Source organism: Schistocerca nitens, chromosome 1 (genome assembly GCF_023898315.1).
Source record: "Schistocerca nitens isolate TAMUIC-IGC-003100 chromosome 1, iqSchNite1.1, whole genome shotgun sequence".
Lineage (NCBI taxonomy): Eukaryota > Metazoa > Arthropoda > Insecta > Orthoptera > Acrididae > Schistocerca > Schistocerca nitens.
The window spans coordinates 462,391,062-462,413,628 of NC_064614.1; the positions used below are offsets into that span (position 1 = coordinate 462,391,062).

Genomic DNA, 22,567 nt, shown 5'->3' on the forward strand with positions numbered 1-22,567 from the left:
TAGTGCTGCATCCAGTTCAGCATTAAAATTAATCAGTCCAATTCAAAGGAACCACAGAAACAAATACAATTTGTTAAAATATTTAACACATAACTTTTACGCCAACTTTTTTGTTATAGTCATCAATTCTCTTTCTATACATGACTATCCAACTGTTTAGCTACATTGACAGTTTCAAAAAATGCGTCTTAAACAACTTTGTATGTGAACAAATGAAGATTCAAGCTTCTTCACTTTTATACTCACAAAGGTTCCCCATCAAGCAACAGCCATGGGAAGCAGAATAATGTATTTTTAACTTTGCAGACACATAACCAATCAGTAAATTTTGTAAACATCGATTTTAAATGCCCTCTTAAACTGTTGACTTCTAGTATTTATATATTGTACAATGTTTAAACCTAGTAATGGTCATCCTAATCTTTTTACAGCAAGCTTATCCTCATCAGGAAAGTGGGTAAGGTCTGTACCTTGTAAATTATTTATGTTATTCATATTCACTCACTCTTCACAACTTACAAACTAAATGGCAAGTCTATCCGGAGTGTATCAGATACAGCAATGCATAAAACTGTGGTATCAAGAACCATAACGTTCAATCATCTAAACAAAAACATTACAGTTGCACTAACAGCAACAATTGCAGTATTCTAGCCACTTCCCAAATATCACAATGGCAGCATTAAATCTAAGCTCTACTTATAATTGACAAAAATATACAATGAGAAAATATTTCCTCCAAATTTCTATCCTGAAAACAAATTTGTGACTGAAAGAAAATTATTATAACTGCTGTTGAAATATCAATTTTGGTAATATTGTGGGTGGCAGAATTGCATACTCTAGTGGCTTAGATAACAAATAAATGTTGTGGGAGGAGAGCAAGCTGGAATGGTGCTACTTAAGAGAGTAGGGAATTTTCACACCAACAGTAACACCTTGTGATGTCACTCACAAGTGTGCCACCTGGGACTATGTACAGGATTTGACTCATCGCTTCTCAATGTACAATGGGCTGCGCAGTCTGCCAGGGAGTTGCGTAGGAGCGCAAATCGCCTGAGTTTGCTTTGAGCTTGGCAGCAGTTTTGGGTTTGTTACGGGGCAATAGCATGTTGGATGACGAAACCTAGTTGATTATGATACACAATATTTCATGGTATACACATTGTGATTCCTAAACCAAAAAATGTATGAAAAGGGACATGTACTTTCATTTATTCTCCATTTTTAAGCATTCACTTAAACTTACGCTAATAAACTGCATGTTTTAATAGTATATGCAACCAGCTGTTCATAGAGAATAGGTAAGATTCACACACACACACACACACACACACACACACACACACACACACACACACACACACAAACTACATGTTATCTACAGGACCAACAAAAAATCAAATGAAATTCTATTGGTGGTACTAGGAGTACTGACCAACTTTCCTTTCTTCAACTATTGATCAGTGTGAGAGGGGTAGTGAAGGACTCTATCCAAGAGCTGTGATTTTCAGCATTTTCAAGCACATGTATCCACTCATCAATGCCTTCTGTACTTGGTGGGCAATGCCCTATCCTTTTATACATATTGCTCTCCATCCTCAAATTTTCAATTACATAACCAATATTTTTGAAAGTATGTTGTTTACACGATGAGTACAGCCACGAAAATATCAAGAATGGGGTGTAAGTCCACTCTTAAAACTGCAGCTATCCAAGAGCCAACTGGATTTTGATTTTTCTGTTGACAGGCAACAACTTATTCACATGGCTTTATGAACTTCAGAGCACTATGTTGCATGCTTTCAGGGCAAATATAAACAACCAAGTTTTGTTGCAAAGTGACAGGACAGAAACCAATTTTAATAACGCTATAAAAAAGACAGAAACCAATTTTAATAATGCTATAAACAAAAGTACTTCAATCTACATATATTTCTCATAAGCACAGTTTCTTAACTACAGTCTTGAAGAACATCCTCTGTTTCTTTTGGGACTCTTCTTTCTCTTGCACCATCACTTGGAAATGTGCTCTTTCAGATCTTCTTTCCCTGCAAAGAGAGAGATTAAAGCTACACATACATCAATTAAATCAGTTTCTCCATACATAAGCTTCTAATCAACCAGAGCTTTCCCTACAGAGATCGCTCCCCTTCAACTCTACTCATACAGTGGCATGACTGTCTTGCTGCACCCTATGGTTCATTTGTCTATCAGCAGTCAAATGGGATAGCCTCTCTTGGACTTACGTGACGAAGCAACTGCTTGCTCTCCATCTTTTGGTCAGATTTACTCTCCTTAATATTGCACTATCATTCATGTTGCCATTTAGGTTATTACTGCAATTATTATTCTGGTTTTGATTGTGGTTATCACTGTGTATATTTTTTGATTGACAGTTCTCAAGAATGTAAAAAGAAAGAATACGGAAGACTATGTTTTTACTGAGTGAGTGCTTAAAACTGTGTCTTCGATGAATAGTGAGAAATTAAGTACTTCTTCATACACATCTCTGATGAAAAACCATAATATTTAATAATATGTAGTAATGCAATGTAGTAAGATGGTAAAAGTTTAAAAATGCTTCAGTGGAGGTGTACTCATGAAAGAACGTGCAATAGAATTCACAAAACTTTTTGGTTATGACGATGCCACTGAACTCTTAAAAACAGTTGCTTCATCACGTAGCACTGTAAAAGGTCCAGTTCTTGTATATGTGACACAGCATTAAAAAAAAGTTACAGAATTTAGTTGCAAACTGTTGATATTTTTCTTTGTGTGTGGATGAGAGTACTCATCAAACAGATCTTAGTTAACTACTAATCTTTATTCTCCAAATAATGGATGCTTTTCTATACATTAAGAGTTACTAACTTTAGTTCTGTTACTCGGAACAGCAGTTCTGGATATTTTTAACACAGTTAATAAGTGTTTTGACAAAATTGGTGGTTTTAAAAAGTGCTCTGCAATTTGCACTGATGCTATGGTCGGTCGCAAAAATGACTTCATTGGTCAACTAAATAAATAGTTTAAATGTGCACTGCAATATATACCAGGAAGCAATATGTAGGAAAAGTGTCAGAAAGCTGTCCGCAATAAAACATATAACAAAAATTGCGAATATAGTACAAGGAAGTAATTGAGCACTGCCTCATTAAAAATTTAAAGAATTTTTGGAAGACATTTAAAAAAACTGTGGAGACATACTCCTTATAAAATTCATTGTTGTGTGTAAGAAAATGCTTAACTTTTACTTTTTTCCCACTCGAAAAAGGGCTTTCCAAGTTTTTTGAATGAAGAAGTAAATGGAGCACTATGGAATTTGAAAATGAGCTGAAAGATTCACTTTTTTGATCAGAATTAGAATTTCGAACAGATTTTACTAATTATTTAAATAATTTGAATCTGTGCTTGCAAGAGAATAAACACATTATTTCTGATATGGTCACGGATATTAATGGATTCTGGTGTAAAAAATATATTATTTAAATTGCAACTAAATGAGCAAAATTGGTGTCATTTCTCCAAGTTGCTGAAAATTTTTGTTTCCCCAAGTTGCTGTGAAGTGAAATTGATGAAGTCTCCAATGAGTTGCAGAGTAGTTTTAAATATTTTAAATCCCTAGAGCCAGACATCATTTTCTTTCATCTACAGCTACATGCATACACTGCAAGCCACAGTAAAGTGCATGGAAGATGGTACCATGTACCACTACCACTCATTACCTTTCCTCTTTCACTTGGAAATAGAGGAGGTAAAATTACTGTCTAAAAGCCTCCATATGAGCCCAATTTCAAAATGTACATTGGCAGTAGCAATATCATTCTGCACTTGACCTCATATGGTGGTTCTCTAAATTTCCACAACTATGCATCACAAAAGGAGCAGTGTCTTCCCTCCAGGGATTCCCATTTGAGACCATGAAGCATCTCTGTATTACCTGTATGCTGACTGAAGCTATTAGTAACAAATCTAGCAGCCTGCCTCTGAATTGCTGAATTGCTTAGATATCTTCCTTTAATCTGACCTGGTATGGATCCTGAACACCCAAACTGTACACAAGAATCAGTCGCACAAGTGTTTTAGACACCATCTACTTTATGAATGAGCTACACCTTCCCAAAATTCTCCTAACAGAATGGAATTGGGTATTTGTCTTCCCTACTACCAATATAATGTGCTCATTCCATTTCATGTCACTTTCTAACATTATGCCTAGATATGTAAATGATGTGACCATGTCATGGAGCACCCTACTAATGATGCATTTGAACATTACAGGACTGTTTTTTCTACTCATTCACATTAACGTACATTTTTCTACATATAGAACAAGCTGCCACTCATCGCACCAACTAGAAATCCTATATAAGTCATCTCGTATACTACTACAGACTCAAGAATGATACTTTCACATACACCAAAATATTATCAGGAAACAACTGTAAATTGCTGTGCACCCAGCAGTGAAATCATTTATGTTTATAGAGAAAAAGAGTGGTTTTATCACACTTCCCTGGAGCACTCTTGATGATAATGATGATGATGATTATTAGTGTTTTAGGGTGCACAACAGCGAGGTTATCAGCGCCCGTTCCCAAAAGTTCAATTCAGAGCCGAATTGTGAGAGAATGGGTATTGTTCAAATTGCAAGATTGGACACAGCACATCAAAACAGGGAGATAAAACTAAAAATAAAATAGCAGTACAAACAGGTAAAAATAATTAATAATTAATGATACCCTTGCCTCTGATGAACAATTGTATCGAAGACACCATACTGGGTTCTATTATTCAAAAAGTCTCCAAGCCACTCACATATATGGGAACCTAAACTATATGCTCAGACCTTTGTCAACAGTCTGCAGTGGGGCACCATTTCCAACACCTTTCCAAAATTCTAGGAATATGGAATCTGCTTGTCACCCTTCATCCATGGTTTGTAGAATATAATGTGAGAAAAGGGCAAGCTGAGTGTTGGACGAGTGATGGTTTTTAAATTCATGCTGACTTGCGGATAGAAGCTTTTTGGTGCCAAGGAAATTTATTATATTCAAACTCAGGATATGTTCAAGAATCCTGCAGCAAACCAATGTTAAGGATACTGGTCTGTAATTATCTAGGTCTGTTCTTTACGGTAACCTTTCTTATACACTGTAGTCACCTGCACTTTTTCTAGTCACTTGCAACTTTGCAATGGGCGAGAGATGCATGATAAATGCCAGCTATGTAAAGGGGGAAATGCTACAGAGTACTCTCTGTGAAACCAAATTGGGATTCCACCTGGACCTGGGGACTTACTCATTTTCAACTCCAATTGCTTCTCTATGCCACGGATGCGCATTTCTATGTTATCCATGAAGGAGCCTGTATGAGAATCAAACAATGGTATGTTTGTATGATCCTCCTGCGTGAAAGATTTCTTAAACACAAAATTTAAAAGCTTACCTTTCTTTTTCCTCTCTTTCTACTGTCACCTCAGACTGCTCAGCGAATGATTGAATAGGAGTCTTTGACCTGCTTAGCAATTTTATGTATGATCAGAGTTTTCTCAGGTTCTCAACAAGATCTTTTACTAAGGTGGGAGTTGCTGTATGTTTCATGCATTGATCTACTTACAGACACACAAATTTCTACTAATGTTTGCTTGTCACAATTTGTACATTCTTTTTTGAAGCATAAGTTCAATGATCTCTGTTTCCTCAGCATTTTCCAAATTTTGCCATATACATCTCCAGAGGACAATTTACAATCAGTTTAAACTTTGCTCATAATTCCTCTATATCCATCATATTGAAGCTAAATGGTTCCCATTCATTGCCTACGTTGGGCGCTAACAACTGCATATCTGCTTTTTCTAGCAAAAATACTCTCCTAGCCTTCTTGACAGATTTATTAATTCTAGTAACCACCGACATTACAATGACATCATGCTCACTAATCCCTGTCTCTATACTGACACTGTCGACAAGATCAGGCGTATTTCCAGCTACAAAGTCTAAAATATTTCCATTGCGTCATTTAGTGTGGGTTATCTAACTAGTTGGTAGTTTTTGGAAAACATGTATAAAAGTACTTCATAAGACTGTTTTTTATACGACCTGCAGTGAATCCCTAGAAGTCCCAGCCTGTATTTGGTAGGTTAAAGTCACCTCAAACTAATACTAATTGATCTGGGTATTTCCATACTACTGAGAGTAGACTTCCATTAAATGATTCTACAACTGTTACAGCGCAATCAGGTGGCTGGTAAAAACATCCAATAACTAACTTGAGTTCACCTAGACCTGCTTAGCATGCCCAGATAACTTTAAAGTCATAGGACTAAATTTTGACTGAAATGGATGCAATATTTTTGTCAGCAGCCCCTCTTATGGCATCTAATCTGCATTTTTGATATACCAGTGTGTACATGCAGACAATAAAAGAAATTCCTGAATTTCTCCCAGATTTCCCAGTTAAAAATACACGTTTTCCCGGGTGAAAATACACATTTTCCAAGATGAAAATACACCTTTTCCGTGTTAAGTGACAGTATACCTTCCCTTGGAACTGTAAAACTTATCACTCTTTTGAACGATAAAGGTTTTATACACCAGCATAGAACTTCCTGGCACTTTAGGAGATGAACAACTTGTTTTGGAAAGATCTTTGATGTGCAGTGACATGAACACCACATATTTTCATATTATGGAAGTATAAATATAAATTCTACCATTAACACAGCAAGTTAGTTACTGAAGCACTGAAATAGAGATTGTGATGTGCTTTTGTCAGCCAATCATAGCTCATATCATGTGATCTCGCCAGCCAATAACAGCAGATATTCCAAGCATTGGACACTTGATGTAGTCAGCCAATAGCAGCATCACTGTTAAATAGCGTGAACACACAAATAGGAAAAGGCAATTGTTTAAATTGATTTGCATATAGTATAGGTACAAGAAATCTAAGCTTTCACATACATAATATTAGTCTCTTCCGCATATGTTATCCTTTAATACACATCAACCAAAAATCTGCCAGTAAAATTTTAAATAATGACATAGACATCTGGTCTCCTGGATCTGAAATTTTTCTAATTGGATAGTCCCCAAAGAGTTAAGTTATGAATGCGAGTCAAACACTATGTGATTTAAGAAAATTGTCGCACATTCTCACACATACTATAAGTCACCACGCGTAAAGGAAAATATACTTTGAAAGTAATACTTCTAACAACCAATCGCAATATTTCCCTGTGATCTGTTACAAATAGATTCATTTGAGCAGTCACCAGAGAGCACCAGAAAACAGGTGTTACTGCACATGCACATCTATGATGACACAGAGAGCCAGCGCTTGGTGTTTGCTTTGCTCATATGCCTTTAGCCGAATTTCTGTTTGGAATTTCTTGTATAGTGGGGCATCACATGACCAAGTGCCGCACTGTGGCATGTTTTTCAGAGGGGGCATAAGGACTTATTGTATGTAGGACAGTTGTTTTTTCATATCCTATCCAGATCAGGAATGCAAAATATGAAAGAAGTCCTTGTTTTCCATGACTTTTTCAAACTGTATAACAAATTAACAAGGTTATTTCTGAAGGCAAGAAACGGTGTAATTGGTTGTTTATATTCTACTCCAGGAGAAAATATAAAGCCTTGTGGGGAGTAACAATGATGAAACATGATGTGCTGCCAGTCTATAATTTAGTGAAGAATGGTGTTCTGTAAATTTAAGATGCAAACAACATAAATTAAGAAATAACATCAAGCCTATTGGAGGTATCTGACAAGTGACGAAACATGTCTTGTGATGGAAAAAGGATTGTGTTTCATGGAAGTCAGATATGTAAAATTCTGCTAAGACTTTCAATATATTTGAAACAAATAATTTTATTCAATACTGCTGACCAGATGTGCCTGCTTAGCCAGCTTCAAGTGAACATTTACGTATGTTTGTACATATACAGCATGAAGATATCTCACATTATGTCATGAAAGGAAGAGGACATCAGAGAATACTCCAACGGCATCAGAATTTCGCAAACCATATTAAAATGCACAATTCAGCTTAAGTCCAGATTCACAATGAAATAGGGCACTGCCTGGTATTAAGCTTTCCAGTGTGGTTTTTGGGATGCCAGTTTTCTTAGAGAGTGCCAGTACTGTAATATCTCATGTTTGGTCCTTTATTGTGGCATAATGCCATACATGCCAGAAGATGAACATGTGCACTTGAAATTCAACAAACAGTTGAAACTAGCCAATAATGTGGAATGAAACACTTCATTTCAAATAAATTGATTGCCTCTGCGCCCAAAAGATTAATAAAAGCCAAATTTCTTTAATAAATTGAGAAAAATAACTTCACTGTTCTGCAAGGCAATTAACGCTCAACTGACATGGAAATAAAATCAGAAAACTGAAACTAATAACATATTTTCGTCTTCCCTAATTATGTGAATGTATTTTAATTCACATGATAGCTCACAGCAACAGAAATCCATTTTGTTACTACTTGATGTGAGAGCTATGAACGAAGAGAAAGCAGTAAAATTATGAACTGTGAACACAGGTCACATGGAGATCACCCCCACACTAGAACTCAGACTGCTCTGTGCATGAGTGAATTTGGCAGCTTGGGCGTACCAGAAAAATTTTTCTAGGTAGCATCTGGCTGCTTGCTGCTACTGCTTATACAGTTAACAGTACCGAGCGAGGTGGCGCAGTGGTTAGACACTGGATTCGCATTCGGAAGGACGACGGTTCAATCCTGCGTCCGGCCATCCTGATTTAGGTTTTCCGTGATTTCCCTAAAATCGCTCCAGGCAAATGCCGGGATGGTTCCTTTCAAAGGGCATGGCCGACTTCCTTCCCCGTCCTTCCCTAATCCGATGAGACCGATGACCTCGCTGTCTGGTCTCCTTCCCCAAAAACAACCAACCAACAACCAACAGTTAACAGCCACACTAACAGCAGCAAGTAGGAGGAGAAGGTGCTGCTCATACATGACTTCAGCTCTGCACATGGGCGTGGGCCCACTGGCAACTGCTGAAATGAACCTAATTTAAACAATTGTACCTGCTCATTGAAATCAGTTTATTGTTATGAAGTATTGCATACTCTTTGTCCTACAGCCTTCGATAAATTTTGCTGTTGGCAGATGATTGTGTGTGCACTACATTTTGTCGGCATAAATGGTGCATTTTCTTTGCAACTAAAGTTTTATTTTGGTGTTTTTCTCTCATTTATATTTTATTGCTGCAATATTATTATGCAGTAGTGGGCTAATGTATAATTCTTTGTTAGAGTATCAATTCTTACAAATCAAAATTACAAAAATTTAACTGAAAACTAAAACAATGAAAAATTCCTAGAATTCTAAAAAAAATCATGGTTTTTCCAGTTTTCTCCCAGAATTCCTGGTTTGTCCTGGTTGTCCTCACTAAATATATTGGAGCTATCTACTTCCATTTTCCGCCAACTCTCAGTTCCGAGAAAATTTGGTGCAACATATTTTCTGGAGGGCAATAAGTTCAGGAACTTTGTCATGAATGCATCAACAATTTACTGTTAAAATTTTGACATTCAAAGTGTCTCTACCTAGTATGTGATCCAATTTCACTCTCTGCATATTGACTGGTGAGTGTTCATCAGTGGACCTCAAACTACTGCCTAGCCTAAAAAATCAACGTGCACTCCACAAGTACTCTACTACCTGAGTAGCTGCTTCCTTTGTGCAGTGCACCCCTGATCTATCAAGGGCAGTCCTACAACTCTACCACCCATAATGCAGGTCCAGATGTCTGCAGCCATGACTGTTACTGAATCAATGGAGCCTTCGATTGGGACCTTCCACTCAGCTGCAAACCAAAAGACCCTAATCTACTCTGGGTATGATGCCGCAAATTGTGAGCACTGCTTGCACCTCTTTATTGACGGCTGCTGTCTTCACCACTTCTACCAGCTGCTCATGGGTCCTCAGAACCAAAGCAACAGGCCTCACTGGTGTCAACATGAGCAACAACTTGCAGACTACGGCAAATTTCACCACCTCAATAGCTGCAGGCAGCGCCTCATCCACTCTTCATATGAGGCCTCCGAGAAGACACGTGGAGTGCACGTTGGAATTCTTTCAGACCTGCTTGCTATTTATCTAAAGGGCTCCATAACGCACCTAAAATCACAGCTATGTTAATCAGAAAGCCATTTCCCCTGTGAGTCTGCTCGGACCCTACTGAAGGAGTGGCCACCTTTCTACTCACAGAATGAATGGGTGAAGCCAGATGACCAGCCTTCACATTGACTCTCTGCCTTGAGTGAAATAACTGTGTAACAACCTACCACTCACTCTGCAGTGAACACAGATCCCCCACACTCGGTGTGATGGAAGGTTCCTTGACAGCAGAGGCTGTGGGCAAAACAAGTGACTCCTGGGGTGTTCCATGAGCAAGCGAAATGCCAGCTTCTCTAGTGGCACCACATCCTAATGCAGCAGCCTGCAAGGGGTGACCATGCCCATAAGAATCTTCCAACAGTCCTGACCCACAGCTCAAACAATAAGAAGATAATAAAATGATGAAATTTCTGTGTGAACAACCAGATATGTAAATGTTATTCAGTATATGATTGTGCTGTAGAATCTGCCCCAAAGTTGGTTGTCGCATAGCTTAGAAAACAGTGAATATACTCGTCTCGAAGCTTTGTTGAAATTTATAGCTCAGCTCTTTGTTTAATACACTCTGGCTTATGATTTCTGAAGAAGCCCAGGGTTGTCATGTTTCCAAAAAGAAATTATTTTGTTCAAAATAAATTATAATAGAATATTCTCAGGTTCAATGTAATCAAAAATTCATTTCTCATCAATAACGTAAAAGACTGGATGTAGAAGGTTACTTTCAGAATAAACACTGGTTTCGAGATTGACAGTCTTGTATTTCTTCTCATATCTAATGAACCACAAAACTGAAATTTATGTTATTATGGTTTTGACCACAGTCAGTTCACAAGATAAAATTTCACTTCGTCTTACATAAAAACATGTCAAAGTCCTTCCTTCTCATGACTATTCTCAACCAGTACTCTGCAAGGAATCCTTTCACCACATTTAAACAAAGATTTCACAAATTGTAGATGCAAAGAGTCGATGATGTGTTCTTTTACAGTAAATCTAAGTTAATATTTATCAAGAAAACGATATTTACAACATAAACAATATTTATAGAGACAAAAAAATTACAGTCTTAAACATAATTTTGTAATGAAGCTTTGATGATTGAATAATGTTAAATGCATAACTACCTGCCAGTTTCTGATGAAAAGATATTTGGAATATTATACGGTAATTAACATTCTTGAAAGTTGAAAAATGAAAGAAATGGATTTCCAAAATATAATAAAAACATAATAAGAGGAAAGAAATTCAAGTAAATGCTCCCAAACAACTATTGATCCTGAACACTCTCTTCATGACCATAAGCTAAGCAACTTTCAAAGAAATGTAGTTAAAAATGAATGGAATCTGATAGTTTGTTAAACAGAAAATGAATTATCATATACTATTGAAACAAGTTTCTATGGATAGATTTGTTGCCTGTTCACCAACTATTGACAGCCCCTTCTGCATCCACACACAGCACACACCCTATCCATCCTACTACTATTAACTTGAGATTCAAACTATGAAAACAAAGAGAAAAAGATAAATATGTGATTCGCTAGTCTCCTGACGCTTCACCAACGGAGGATGGCAGCTGACTGAGCTGTGGTCGACCATTACTGCCTATCAAAAACAAACAAACAAATGACTAATGCACTACAGATTGCATGAATGTACACTTAACTATTACTAAAACGTGATGTTATATCTCACGAAAAATACTCAATGAATTTAAGAATTAAACTTTGCAAACACACAAAACATACAAAGGATTTAAGGATTAAACTGTGGACAAAAACATAAAAGCTAAATTTGTGACTTGCTAGTCTCCTGGTGCTTCACCAATGAAGGCTGACAGCTTTAATAATTCAATGAAAATTAGTCCTGAAAGTGTTACAAGTGATCTTCCAGAATTAGTCTGCAATTTACAAAATGACCCGTTCATGCTACGCAGAACACAAAGAGATCCAATAGTTTTTGAAGTCATGCCACAAGATCTGTACCCAAAACCCTTATGCTTTGCTCTTAAAATCTTTATTTGGATCAACAGTATTATGAAAAGGATAGTTGCTACTCACAATATAATGGAGATGGTGAGTTCCAGATAGGCACAACAAAAGAGTGTCACAAAATAAGCTTTCGCCCAACAAGGTCTTCTTCAAAACTAGATGACACACACACACACACACACACACACACACACACACACACACACACACACACACACACACACACAAAATTAAAAATATTGAGTGTCATGTAATAATTTTGTGTAATGTAATATCTTGTATAGACACCTTTTATTAACCTGACACATTCCACATCATTACGAAGTGTCGTATTCATGATCTGTGGAACAAGTACTAATCTAATCTAATCTAACACACTCACTTACTCTCTCTCTCTCTCTCTCTCTCACACACACACACACACACACACACACACACACACACACACACACACACATGCAAATGCAACTCAAAACACATGACCACAGTCTTTGGCAGCTGCAGCCACAGTATGAGCAGTAGCAACAGTGCAAGATGGAATAGGCAACTGAGTAGGGGTATGGAGGAGTCTGGGGTGGGGAGGGGGAGGGATAGCAGGGTAGGGGTGGGGGACGGTGAAGTGCTGCTGGGGAGTGTACAGGGACAAGGTGGAGAAAGGGTGGGGCAGCTAGGTCCAGTCAGGAGGTTAGACAAAAGGGGGGGGGGAGTTGGTGAGGGGGGGGGAGGGGTAGCAGAAAAGGAAAGAAGTAAAAGGACTCGGTGCATTGGTGGAATTGAGAGCTGTGTAGTGCTGGAATGGGAGCAGGCAAGGGGCTAGATGGTGGAGGATAATGACTAACAAAGGTTGAGGACAGGATGGTTTTGGGAAGAGTTCCCACTTGTGCACTCCTGAAGAGCTGGTGTTGGTGGGAAGAATACTTATGGCAAAAGCTGTGAAGCAGTCATCGAAATGAAGAATGTTGTATTTGCAGTGTGCTCAGCAACAGGGTGGTCCAGTTGTTTCTTGGCCACAGTTTGTCGATGGCAGTTCATGGGGAAAGACAGCTTGTTGGTTGTTATGCCCACACAGAATGCAGCACAGTGGTTGCAGCTTGGCTTGTAGATCACGTGATTGGTTTCACAGGTACCTCTGCCTTTGTTGGGATAGGTGATATTTGTGACTAGACTGGAGTCAGTGGTGGTGGGAGAATGTATGGGACAGGTAAGGGGGTGGGAGAAGGGGTTGTGTAGGGATGGATGAATATATCGTGTAGGTTCAGTGGATGGTGGAATACCATTGTGGAAGGTGTAGGAAGAATAATGCGCAGGACATCTCTCATCTCATGGCATGATGGGAGGTAGTTGAAACCCTGCCAGAGAAAGTAATTCAGTTGTTCCAATCATGGGTAGTACTGAGTTACTAGGGGAACACTCGTCTGTGACTGGATGGTGAGCCTTTGGGAGACTGTGGGTAACTGGTAAGATAAGGCACGGGAATTTTGTTTTTGTACAAGGTTGGGAGGATAATTATGGTTTGTAAAGGCCTCAGTGAGACCCTCAGTATATTTCTAGAGGGACCACTTGTCACTGCCGATGGGATGATCGTGGAAGACTAGGCTGTGTGGAAGGGGCTTCTTCATATGGAACAGGTGGCAGCTATCGAAGAGGAGGTGTTGCTGGTGGTTATTATGTTTGATATGGACAGAGGTACTGAGGTGGAGGTCAACATCTAGGAAGGTGACCCGTTGGTTGAGTAGGATCGGGTGAAGCGAATGGGGGAAAAGCTGTTGGCGTTCTGGAGGAATGTGGATAGGGTGTCCTCACTCTTGATCCATATCACAAAGATGTCATGAATGAATCTGAACCAGGTGAGGGGTTAAGGATTCTGGGGTGTTTGGGAAGGATTCCTCTAGATGGCGCATGAATAGGTTTGCATAGTACAGTTCCATGTGGGTACACATGGCCTTTCCCTGGATTTGTTTGTAGATAATGCCTTCAGAGGATAAATAATTGTAGGTGACAATATAGTTGGTCATGGGGACTAGGAAGGAGGTGGTTGGTTTGGAATCTGTTTGGCATTGGGAAAGGTAGTTTTCAATAGAAGTGAGGCCGTTGGGCATTAGGGCTGTTAGTTTAAAGGGAAATGGCAGCAATAGTGACTAGCAGGGCACTGTGTGGTAAAGAATGGTTCAAATGGCTCTGAGCACTATGGGACTTAACATCTGAGGTCATCAGTCTCCCAGAACTTAGAACTACTTAAACATAACTAACCTAAGGACATCACACACATCCATGCCCGAGGCAGGATTCGAACCTGCGACCGTAGCAGTCGCGCGGTTCCAGACTGAAGCGCCTAGAACCGCTCGGCCACTCCGGCCGGCTGTGCGGTAAGGGGACAGGAACTATGGAGAGTCAGTGGAGGAAATGGTTGGTGGGTTCTGGGTAATAGGCTGAAGATATTTGTGTATGAGAGCAGAGATTCTCTCAATCAGGCACAGTAACCAGCCACAATGGAGCATCCTGGGTAGTTGGGTTTATGGACTTTAGGAAGCATGTAGAAGGCAGGAGTGCAGGGAGTGGAAGGGGTAAGGAGAGAGATGGACTCCGAGGAGAGATTCTGGGACGGTCTTAAGGATTTGAGGAGAGACTGGAAATGCTGCTGGATTTCTGGAATGGGGTCACTGTGGCAAGGCTTGTAGGTGGATGTATCTGACAGCTGGCAGAGTCATCCTGCTGGGTAATCCTGTGGTTAAAAATAACAGTGATGGAGCCTTTGTCTACACGGAGGATTATATGGTCAGGATCATTTTTTAGATGGTGGACTGCAGTTCTTCTGCAGATCTACGGTTAGGTTGCATGTTGAGGGATTTGGGAAATAATGGTGAGGCAAGGTTCGAGGTTACGAAATTCTGGAAAGTTAACAGAGGGTGATTTGGGAGCAGTGGTGTGAGTCACAGTTGGATGGAGGAATGAACAGTCAGGAAGCGTTCAACATTGGTGTTTAGTTGAGTGTGATTGGTAGAATTGGTGGCGAAAAAGTGTTTCACCGTAGGGACTGGGAGAAGGAGAGGTCATTAACAACTCCTGCATGATTGAATTTAGGAGTGGGGCAAATGGTGAGGCCTCTGGAAAGGACTGATATTTCTGCAGAGCTAAGGCTTTTGGAGGAAAGGTTCATGACTGTGTTTTAGGGAGGGGGGAGGGGGGAGGGGGGGGGAGGATAGTGGGCAGAACATTTCTCATCTCATGGTACAACGAGAGGTAGTCAAAACCCTGGCACAGCATATAATTCAGTTGCTCCAGTCGTGGGTGTACTAATTACAAGGGGGACACTCCTATGTGACTGGATGGTGAGACTTTGCGAGGTGGTAGGTAAATGGAAAGATAAGGCAGGGAGTTTTGTTTTTGTTCAAGGTTGGAAGAATAATTACGGTCAGTAAAGGCCTCAGTGAAACCCTCAGTATATTTCGAGAGGGACCACTTGTCACTGCAGACGCAATGACCACAGGTGGCTAGGCTGTATGGAAGGGACTTCTTCATATGGAACAGGTGGGAGCTATTGAAGTGGAGGTATTGTTGGTGGTTAATAGCTGTGATATGGATAGAGGTACTGATGTAGCCTTCTTTGAGGTGGAGATCAACATCTAGGTAGGTGACTTGTTGGGTTGAGTAGGACCAGGTGAAGCGAATGGGGGACATACTATTGAGGTTCTGGAGGAATGTGGATAGGATGTCCTCACCCTCAATCCAGATCACACAGATGTCATGAATGAATCTGAACCAGGTGAGGGGTGTTTATGAAGTATTCTTCTAGGTGGCCCACGAATAGGTTTGCATAGTACAGGGTGATTCAAAAAGAATACCACAACTTTAAAAATGTGTATTTAATGAAAGAAACATAATATAACCTTCTGTTATACATCATTACAAAGATTATTTAAAAAGTTTTTTTTTTCACTCAAAAAGAAGTTCAGAGATGTTCAATATGGCCCCCTCCAGACACACGAGCAATATCAACCCGATACTCCAACTCGTTCCACACTCTCTGTAGCATATCAGGCGTAACAGTTTGGATAGCTGCTGTTATTTCTCGTTTCAAATCATCAATGGTGGCTGGGAGAGGTGGCCGAAACACCATATCCTTAACATACCCCAATAAGAAAAAATCGCAGGGGGTAAGATCAGGGCTTCTTGGAGGCCAGTGATGAAGTGCTCTGTCACGGGCTGCCTGGCGGCCGATCCATCGCCTCGGGTAGTTGACGTTCAGGTAGTTACGGACAGATAAGTGCCAATGTGGTGGCGCTCCATCCTGCTGAAATATGAATTGTTGTACTTCTTGTTCGAGCTGAGGGAACAGCCAATTCTGTAACATCTCCAGATACTGTAGTCCAGTTACAGTAGCACCTTCGAAGAAAAAGGGACCAAAAACTTTATTGGCTGAAATGGCACAGAAAACGTTCACCTTAGGCGAGTCACGTTCATACTGAGTTGTTTGCTGTGGATTCTCAGTGCCCCATATACAGACATCGTGACGGTTGACTTTCCCGTTAGTGTGGAAAGTTGCTTCATCACTAAACACAATCCTTGAAACGAAAGATTCATCTGTTTCCATTTGAGCAAGGATAAAATCACAGAAATCGATTCTTTTAATCTCATCAGCTGCAGACAGTGCTTGAACCAATTTCAGACGATAAGGTTTCATAACTAACCTTTTTCGTAGGACTCTCCATACAGTTGATTGTGGAATTTGCAGCTCTCTGCTAGCTCTGCAAGTCGATTTTCCTGGGCTGCGAGCAAATGCTTGCTGGATGCGTGCTACATTTTCATCACTCGTTCTCGGCTGTCCAGAACTTTTCCCGTTGCACAAACACCCATTCTCTGTAAACTGTTTATACCAACGTTTAATACACCACCTATCAGGAGGTTTAACACCATACTTCGTTCGAAATGCACGCTGAACAACTGTCGTCGATTCACTTCTGCCGTACTCAATAACACAAAAAGCTTTCTGTTGAGCGGTCGCCATCTTAGCATCAACTGACGCTGACGCCTAGTCAACAGCACCTCAAGCGAACAAATGTACAACTAAATGAAACTTTATAGCTCCCTCAATTCGCCGACAGACAGTGCTTTTGTCGTTTTTTGCAGAGTTTTAAATTCCTAAAGTTGTGGTATTCTTTTTGAATCACCCTATATAGTTCCATGTGAGTGCCCATAGCCATACCCTGGTTTTATTTGTAGATAATGCATTCAAAGGAGAAGTAATTGTGGGTGAGGATACAGGTGGTCATGACGACTAGTAAGGAAGTTGTAGGTTTGGAATCTGTCGGGTGTTGGGAAAGGTAGTGTTCAATAGCAGTAAAGCCATGTGCATTAGGGGTGTTAGTGTAAAGGGAGGTGCCATCAATAGTGATGAGCAGGGCATTGTGAGGTTAAGGGGCAGGAACTGCGGGGATCGGTGGACGAAATGGTTGGTATGTTTTGTATAGGAAGGTAGGTTCTGGGTAATAGGCTGAAGATACTGGTCTATGAGAGCAGAGATTCTCTCAGTGGGGCCACAGTAACCGGCCACAATGAGACGTCCTGAGTGGTTGGGTTTATGGACTTCAGGAAGCATGCAGAAGGTAGGAATGTGGGTAGTAGTAAGGATGAGGAGAGAGATGGTCTCTGGAGAGATGTTCTGGAATGGGCCTATGGATTTGAGGAGTGATTAGAGATACTGCTGGATTTTTGGAATGGGGTCACTGTGGCATGGTTTGTGGGTAGATGTATCTGATACCGGGCAGAGTTCTTCTGCCAGGTAATACTTGCAGTTCAAAACAACAGTTGTGGAGCCCTTGTCCGCATATAGGATTATAAGATCAGGATCAGTTTCTAGGTGGTGGATGGCGGTTCTTTCTGTGGATCTAAGGTTGGTTGGCATGTGAGGGATTTGGGGAATGATGGTGGGGCAAATTTCAAGGCTAAGAAATTCTGGTAAGTTAACAGAGGGTATTTGGGGGCAGTGGGGGTGAATCAAAGTTGGATGAAGGACTGAGCTGAGTCATGCAGGGTTCAACATTGGTCTTTGGTTGAGTGTGATTGGTAGGATTGGTGGCAAAAAAGTGTTTCTACTGTAGGGACCGGGAGAAAGAGAGAAGGGCTTTAACAAGTCCTGCATGATTTAATTTAGGAGTTGGGCAAAAGGTGAGGCCTCTGTAAAGGACTGATATTTTTTGCTGGACTAAGGCTTTTGGAGGAAAGGTCCATGACTGTGTTTTGGGTCTGTTTAGGTGGGAGGGGGTTTTGGAGGACCGGGTAAATGTAGTAGTTCTGCGAGACAGGGTTTGACAGCTATGAGGGGACGTGGAGGAGGTTTGGAGGTTGTTGCAGAGGTGTTGGACACTGGTTCTCCAAGGCAGGAGTAGGAAGTATGCAGGGTGGAGAGTTTTTTGTGGTGGCACTGTGCATGTTGTTCTAGTTCCTGGATGGAAAAGTTTCAATGTGTGTTATGGGTTCCAGGAAGTTGGGACTGCATAAAAGGAAAATTTTACAGATGCTGAGAAGGTTTTGGAATTAGGATTGGGCTTGGTTGATATGGTTATGCAGGACTATGTTGGTGAGGGCAATGGTTGGTAGAATCTGAACAGATGGAAGTCATTGTGGAAGGAAGGGTGGCAGCCGGAGATGGGTAATTTAATGGGAAGGTCATATGGTGGGGTGGGGTGGGGGGGATCCCAGACTAATCCAGATACTTCTGTACATTTTTTTCAACTTACAGTTTTTAAGTGAATAATGTGACATTACAAGCAGTTGGTTTGACTGCTGCAGGACAGAGTGAATTTGACAGATTGGCTGTGGGCCAGTGTGAATGTTTGTTGTGTGTCGGGGTGGGGGTGGGGGGGGGGGGGGGGGGCAGCTGTCAGACAGACAGACTGTGACAGGTGAGGTGAGCAGAATTAAAGGTGGCTAGCTAGCATGTCATGAGCCCCAGCGGTCATCAGGGTTTCTCCAGACAGGAAGAGGGGAATGATTTGGAAACATGGTCACAGAACGAGTTAATATGGGGGACCTGTGACTTGAAATGCCACCACTAATACAATTGTAATGAAAATATATGGAAACTCATTACAAGCAAACTAGAGAAAAACCATTGACAGTTTTGGAACTGTGGCAGTGGGACGAGCTCATTGAACATAAATCTATGTCTGAAGCTTCAATAGTTAAAAAGTTTTTGCCATTATTGTTTACAGTAAATTGTAACAACTGAAACCATCATGAAAGTCACACTCATGATACACCAGATGAAAGAGGGTAATGCCTGCAATATAATTAACAGATTACTTTTATAATTAAAGAACTATAAGAATGTTATAAACAATTTACACTGAAGAGCCAAAGAGCCTAATATTGTGTAAGGCCCCTGCGAGCACGCAGAAGTTCCACAACACGACGTTGCATGGACTCAACTAATGTCTGAAGTAGTGATGGAGAGAACCGACATCATGAATCCTGGACGACTGTCCCTAGATCCTTAAGAGTACGAGGGGGTGGAGATATCTTCTGAACAGCATGTTTCAAGGCATCCCAGATATGCTCAATAATGTTCATGTCTGTCTAACAACTGCGCCAGACACTTGTTGTCTTACACTGAAGTGCCAAAGAAACTGGTATATGCATGCAAATTCAAATACAGAGACGTAAACACACAGAATATGGTGCTGTGGTCATCAACGCCTATGTAAGACAACAAGTGTCTGGCACAGTTGTTAGATCTGTTACTGGTGCTACAGTGGCAGGTTGTCAAGATTTAAGTGAGTTTGAATGCAATGTTATAGTTGGCAGGTGAGCGATGGGACACAGCGTCTCTGAGGTGGCGATGAAGTGATGATATTCCTATATGACCATTTCATGAGCATACCGTGAATATCAGGAATCCAGCAAAACATCATATCTCCGACATTGCTGCGGCCGGAAAAAGATCCTGCACAAATGGAAAAACCAATGATTGAAGAGAATCTTTCAATGTGACAAAAGTGCAGTCCTTTGACAAATTGCTGCAGATTTCAATGCTGGGCCATCAACAAGTGTCAGCGCTCAAACCATTCAATGAAACGTCATCTTTATGGGCTTTCGGAGATGAAGGCCCACATGTGTACAAGGGATGACGGCACAACATGAAGCTTCATGTCTCGCCTGAGACCATCAACACCGACATTGGACTGTTGATGACTGGAAACATGATGTCTGGTCAGATGAGTCTCATTTCAAATTGTATCGAGCGGATGAACATATATGAGTATGGAGACAACTTCAAGAATCCATGGACCCTGCATGTCAGCAGGGGACTGTTCAAGTAAGTGGAGACTCTGTAATGGTATGGGGAATGTGTAGTTGGAGTGATGTGGGACTCCTGATATGTCTGGATATGATTCTGACAGGTGACACATACTTAAGCATCCTGTCTGATCACCTGCATCCATTCACATCCATCGTGCATTCCAACAGAGTTGGACAATTCCAGCAGTACAATGCAACACCCCACATGTTCAGAATTGCTACAGACTGACTCTAGGAACACTCTCCTGAGTTTAAACACTTCTGCTTGCCACAAAACTCCCCAGACATGAACATCATTGAGCATATCTGGGATGTTTTGCAACATGCTGTTCAGAAGAGATCTCCACTCCTTCACACTCTTACAGATTTATGGACAGCCCTGCAGGATTCCTTGTGTCAGTTCCATCCAGCACTACTATAGACATTAGTCAAGTCCATGCCACATTGTGTTGCAGCAAATCTGCATGCTTGTAAAGGCCCTGCACTATATCAGGCAGGTGTACCAATTTATTTGGCTCTTCAGTATAGATAGTTGTTGCCGACTACAGCACCATATTCTGCCTGTTTACATACCTCTATATTTGAATATGCATGCCTATACCAGTTCCTTTGGTGCTTAAGTGTAGTTTATTTACATAAATAATGACATAACTATGAACCCCTCCACAGAGACACAAATGATCTTGCCAGATTGAGTTTCTTTCCTTAATTTCCACTAACTATCAATGTGTATTGGATTATAGTTGTTGTTTATAAAATAGGTAAAGTCAGTGTTTTGACTAGAGTGCCAAATGTGACAATTTATGTGATAACAGACAAATGAGTTTGTTAAGAGATTAATAATTACTGTAAAGATCGTTATGTATTTTATCACAAGTTATTATAAGAAACTGTTACGAAAATTATGAATGGTGGTCACGTTGAAAGTACTTACACTGAATCGAGGAGTGATCATGTGGCCAAACCTTTAGGTAAGCTTGCAGGACAGAGCTTGAGGTCTGTCGCCTGTCACCTTATGTCTTTTATTAAATTATTCGCTAACGTCTCAGTGCTAATATAAGGCTCTGGTACTAACATTATTAGGTTGTGTTGTTGGGCTAAAGAGCGACAGTGTATGGCCACCCCCTTATGGCCATGCTCAAAGTTAATGGCCGTACATTGCCCACACACTGGGGAATGGGAGAAAATCTCATAATACGAGGGGGGACCCAAAAGAAACCGGATTGTTGTCATAAAAAATTTATTGATGAACCTTTTTACAAAATTACTTCAGTCACCTTCAAAATACTCTCCATTACATGCGATGCACTTGTCAAGTCTCTTTTCCCACTGTTGGAAGCATGTTTGGAACTCAAGTTTGATATTGTGAAGCTGTTTTTACCGCCTCCACATCGTCATAACGCTCCCCTTTTAGTGTTTTTTTCATTCGTCGAAATAGGGAAAAGTTGCATGGGGCTAGATCCGGCAAATACGGAGCGTGGGGAACGACAGACCACCTCTGAGATGCCAAATAGTGGGTCACTCGTAAGGCCGTGTGTGCTGGAGCGTAGTCGTGATGCAGAAACATGATCGCCAAAGTTCTGGGTGTTTCCTCCTCACATCCTCTTGCAGATACCTTAAAACATCCAAGTAAAAGTACTGGTTAACTGGCCATGGGGTACGAATTCCCGATGCACAATTCCACGAACATCAAAAAAGACAATGATCATCGTCTTCACATTTGACCTCACTTGCCTTGATTTTTTTGGTCTGGTAGAGTTGGGAGTCCTCCACTGGCTTGACGATTGGTTGGTTTCTGGATCACACCCATAACACAAACTCTCATCCCCTGTAATGACTTTGTTCAAGAAGTTTGGATCACGTGCAATCTCTGTTTCCAAGTCCTGACACACATTCATGCAGATGGTTTTTTGCTCCTGTGTGAGAAGGTGTGGAACAAATTTAGCAGCAACACATCTCATGTGCAAATCCTCACTCAAAATTCATTGGCACGAGCTCCAACTGATTCCTGTCTCTGCTGAAATTTGGTCGATCGTTTGGCAACGATCCTTGTTGATCTTTTGACGGATGTTTTCAATGTTCTCCTCATTTCGCGATGTTGAAGGGCATCCAGAACG

General features: G+C 40.6%; 1 protein-coding gene across 4 annotated transcripts in view; it reads right to left on the bottom strand.

Moving 5' to 3' along the window:
- Positions 1-1,889: 1,889 nt before the first annotated feature.
- LOC126235990 (uncharacterized) overlaps positions 1,890-22,567 on the bottom strand; it is a 62,517-nt gene continuing 41,839 nt past the window's right edge. For 3 of the 4 annotated variants that reach the window (XR_007544857.1, XR_007544860.1, XM_049944990.1), the window contains one exon: positions 1,890-2,051. Coding sequence is in view for 1 of the 4 variants with exons in the window: in XM_049944999.1 (XP_049800956.1) it covers positions 11,659-11,766 (108 nt within the window). In the remaining 3 variants the exon portion in view is untranslated. Of the gene's footprint in view, positions 2,052-11,631; positions 11,767-22,567 lie in introns of those variants that run through there. The other variant, XM_049944999.1, reaches the window with a different exon arrangement.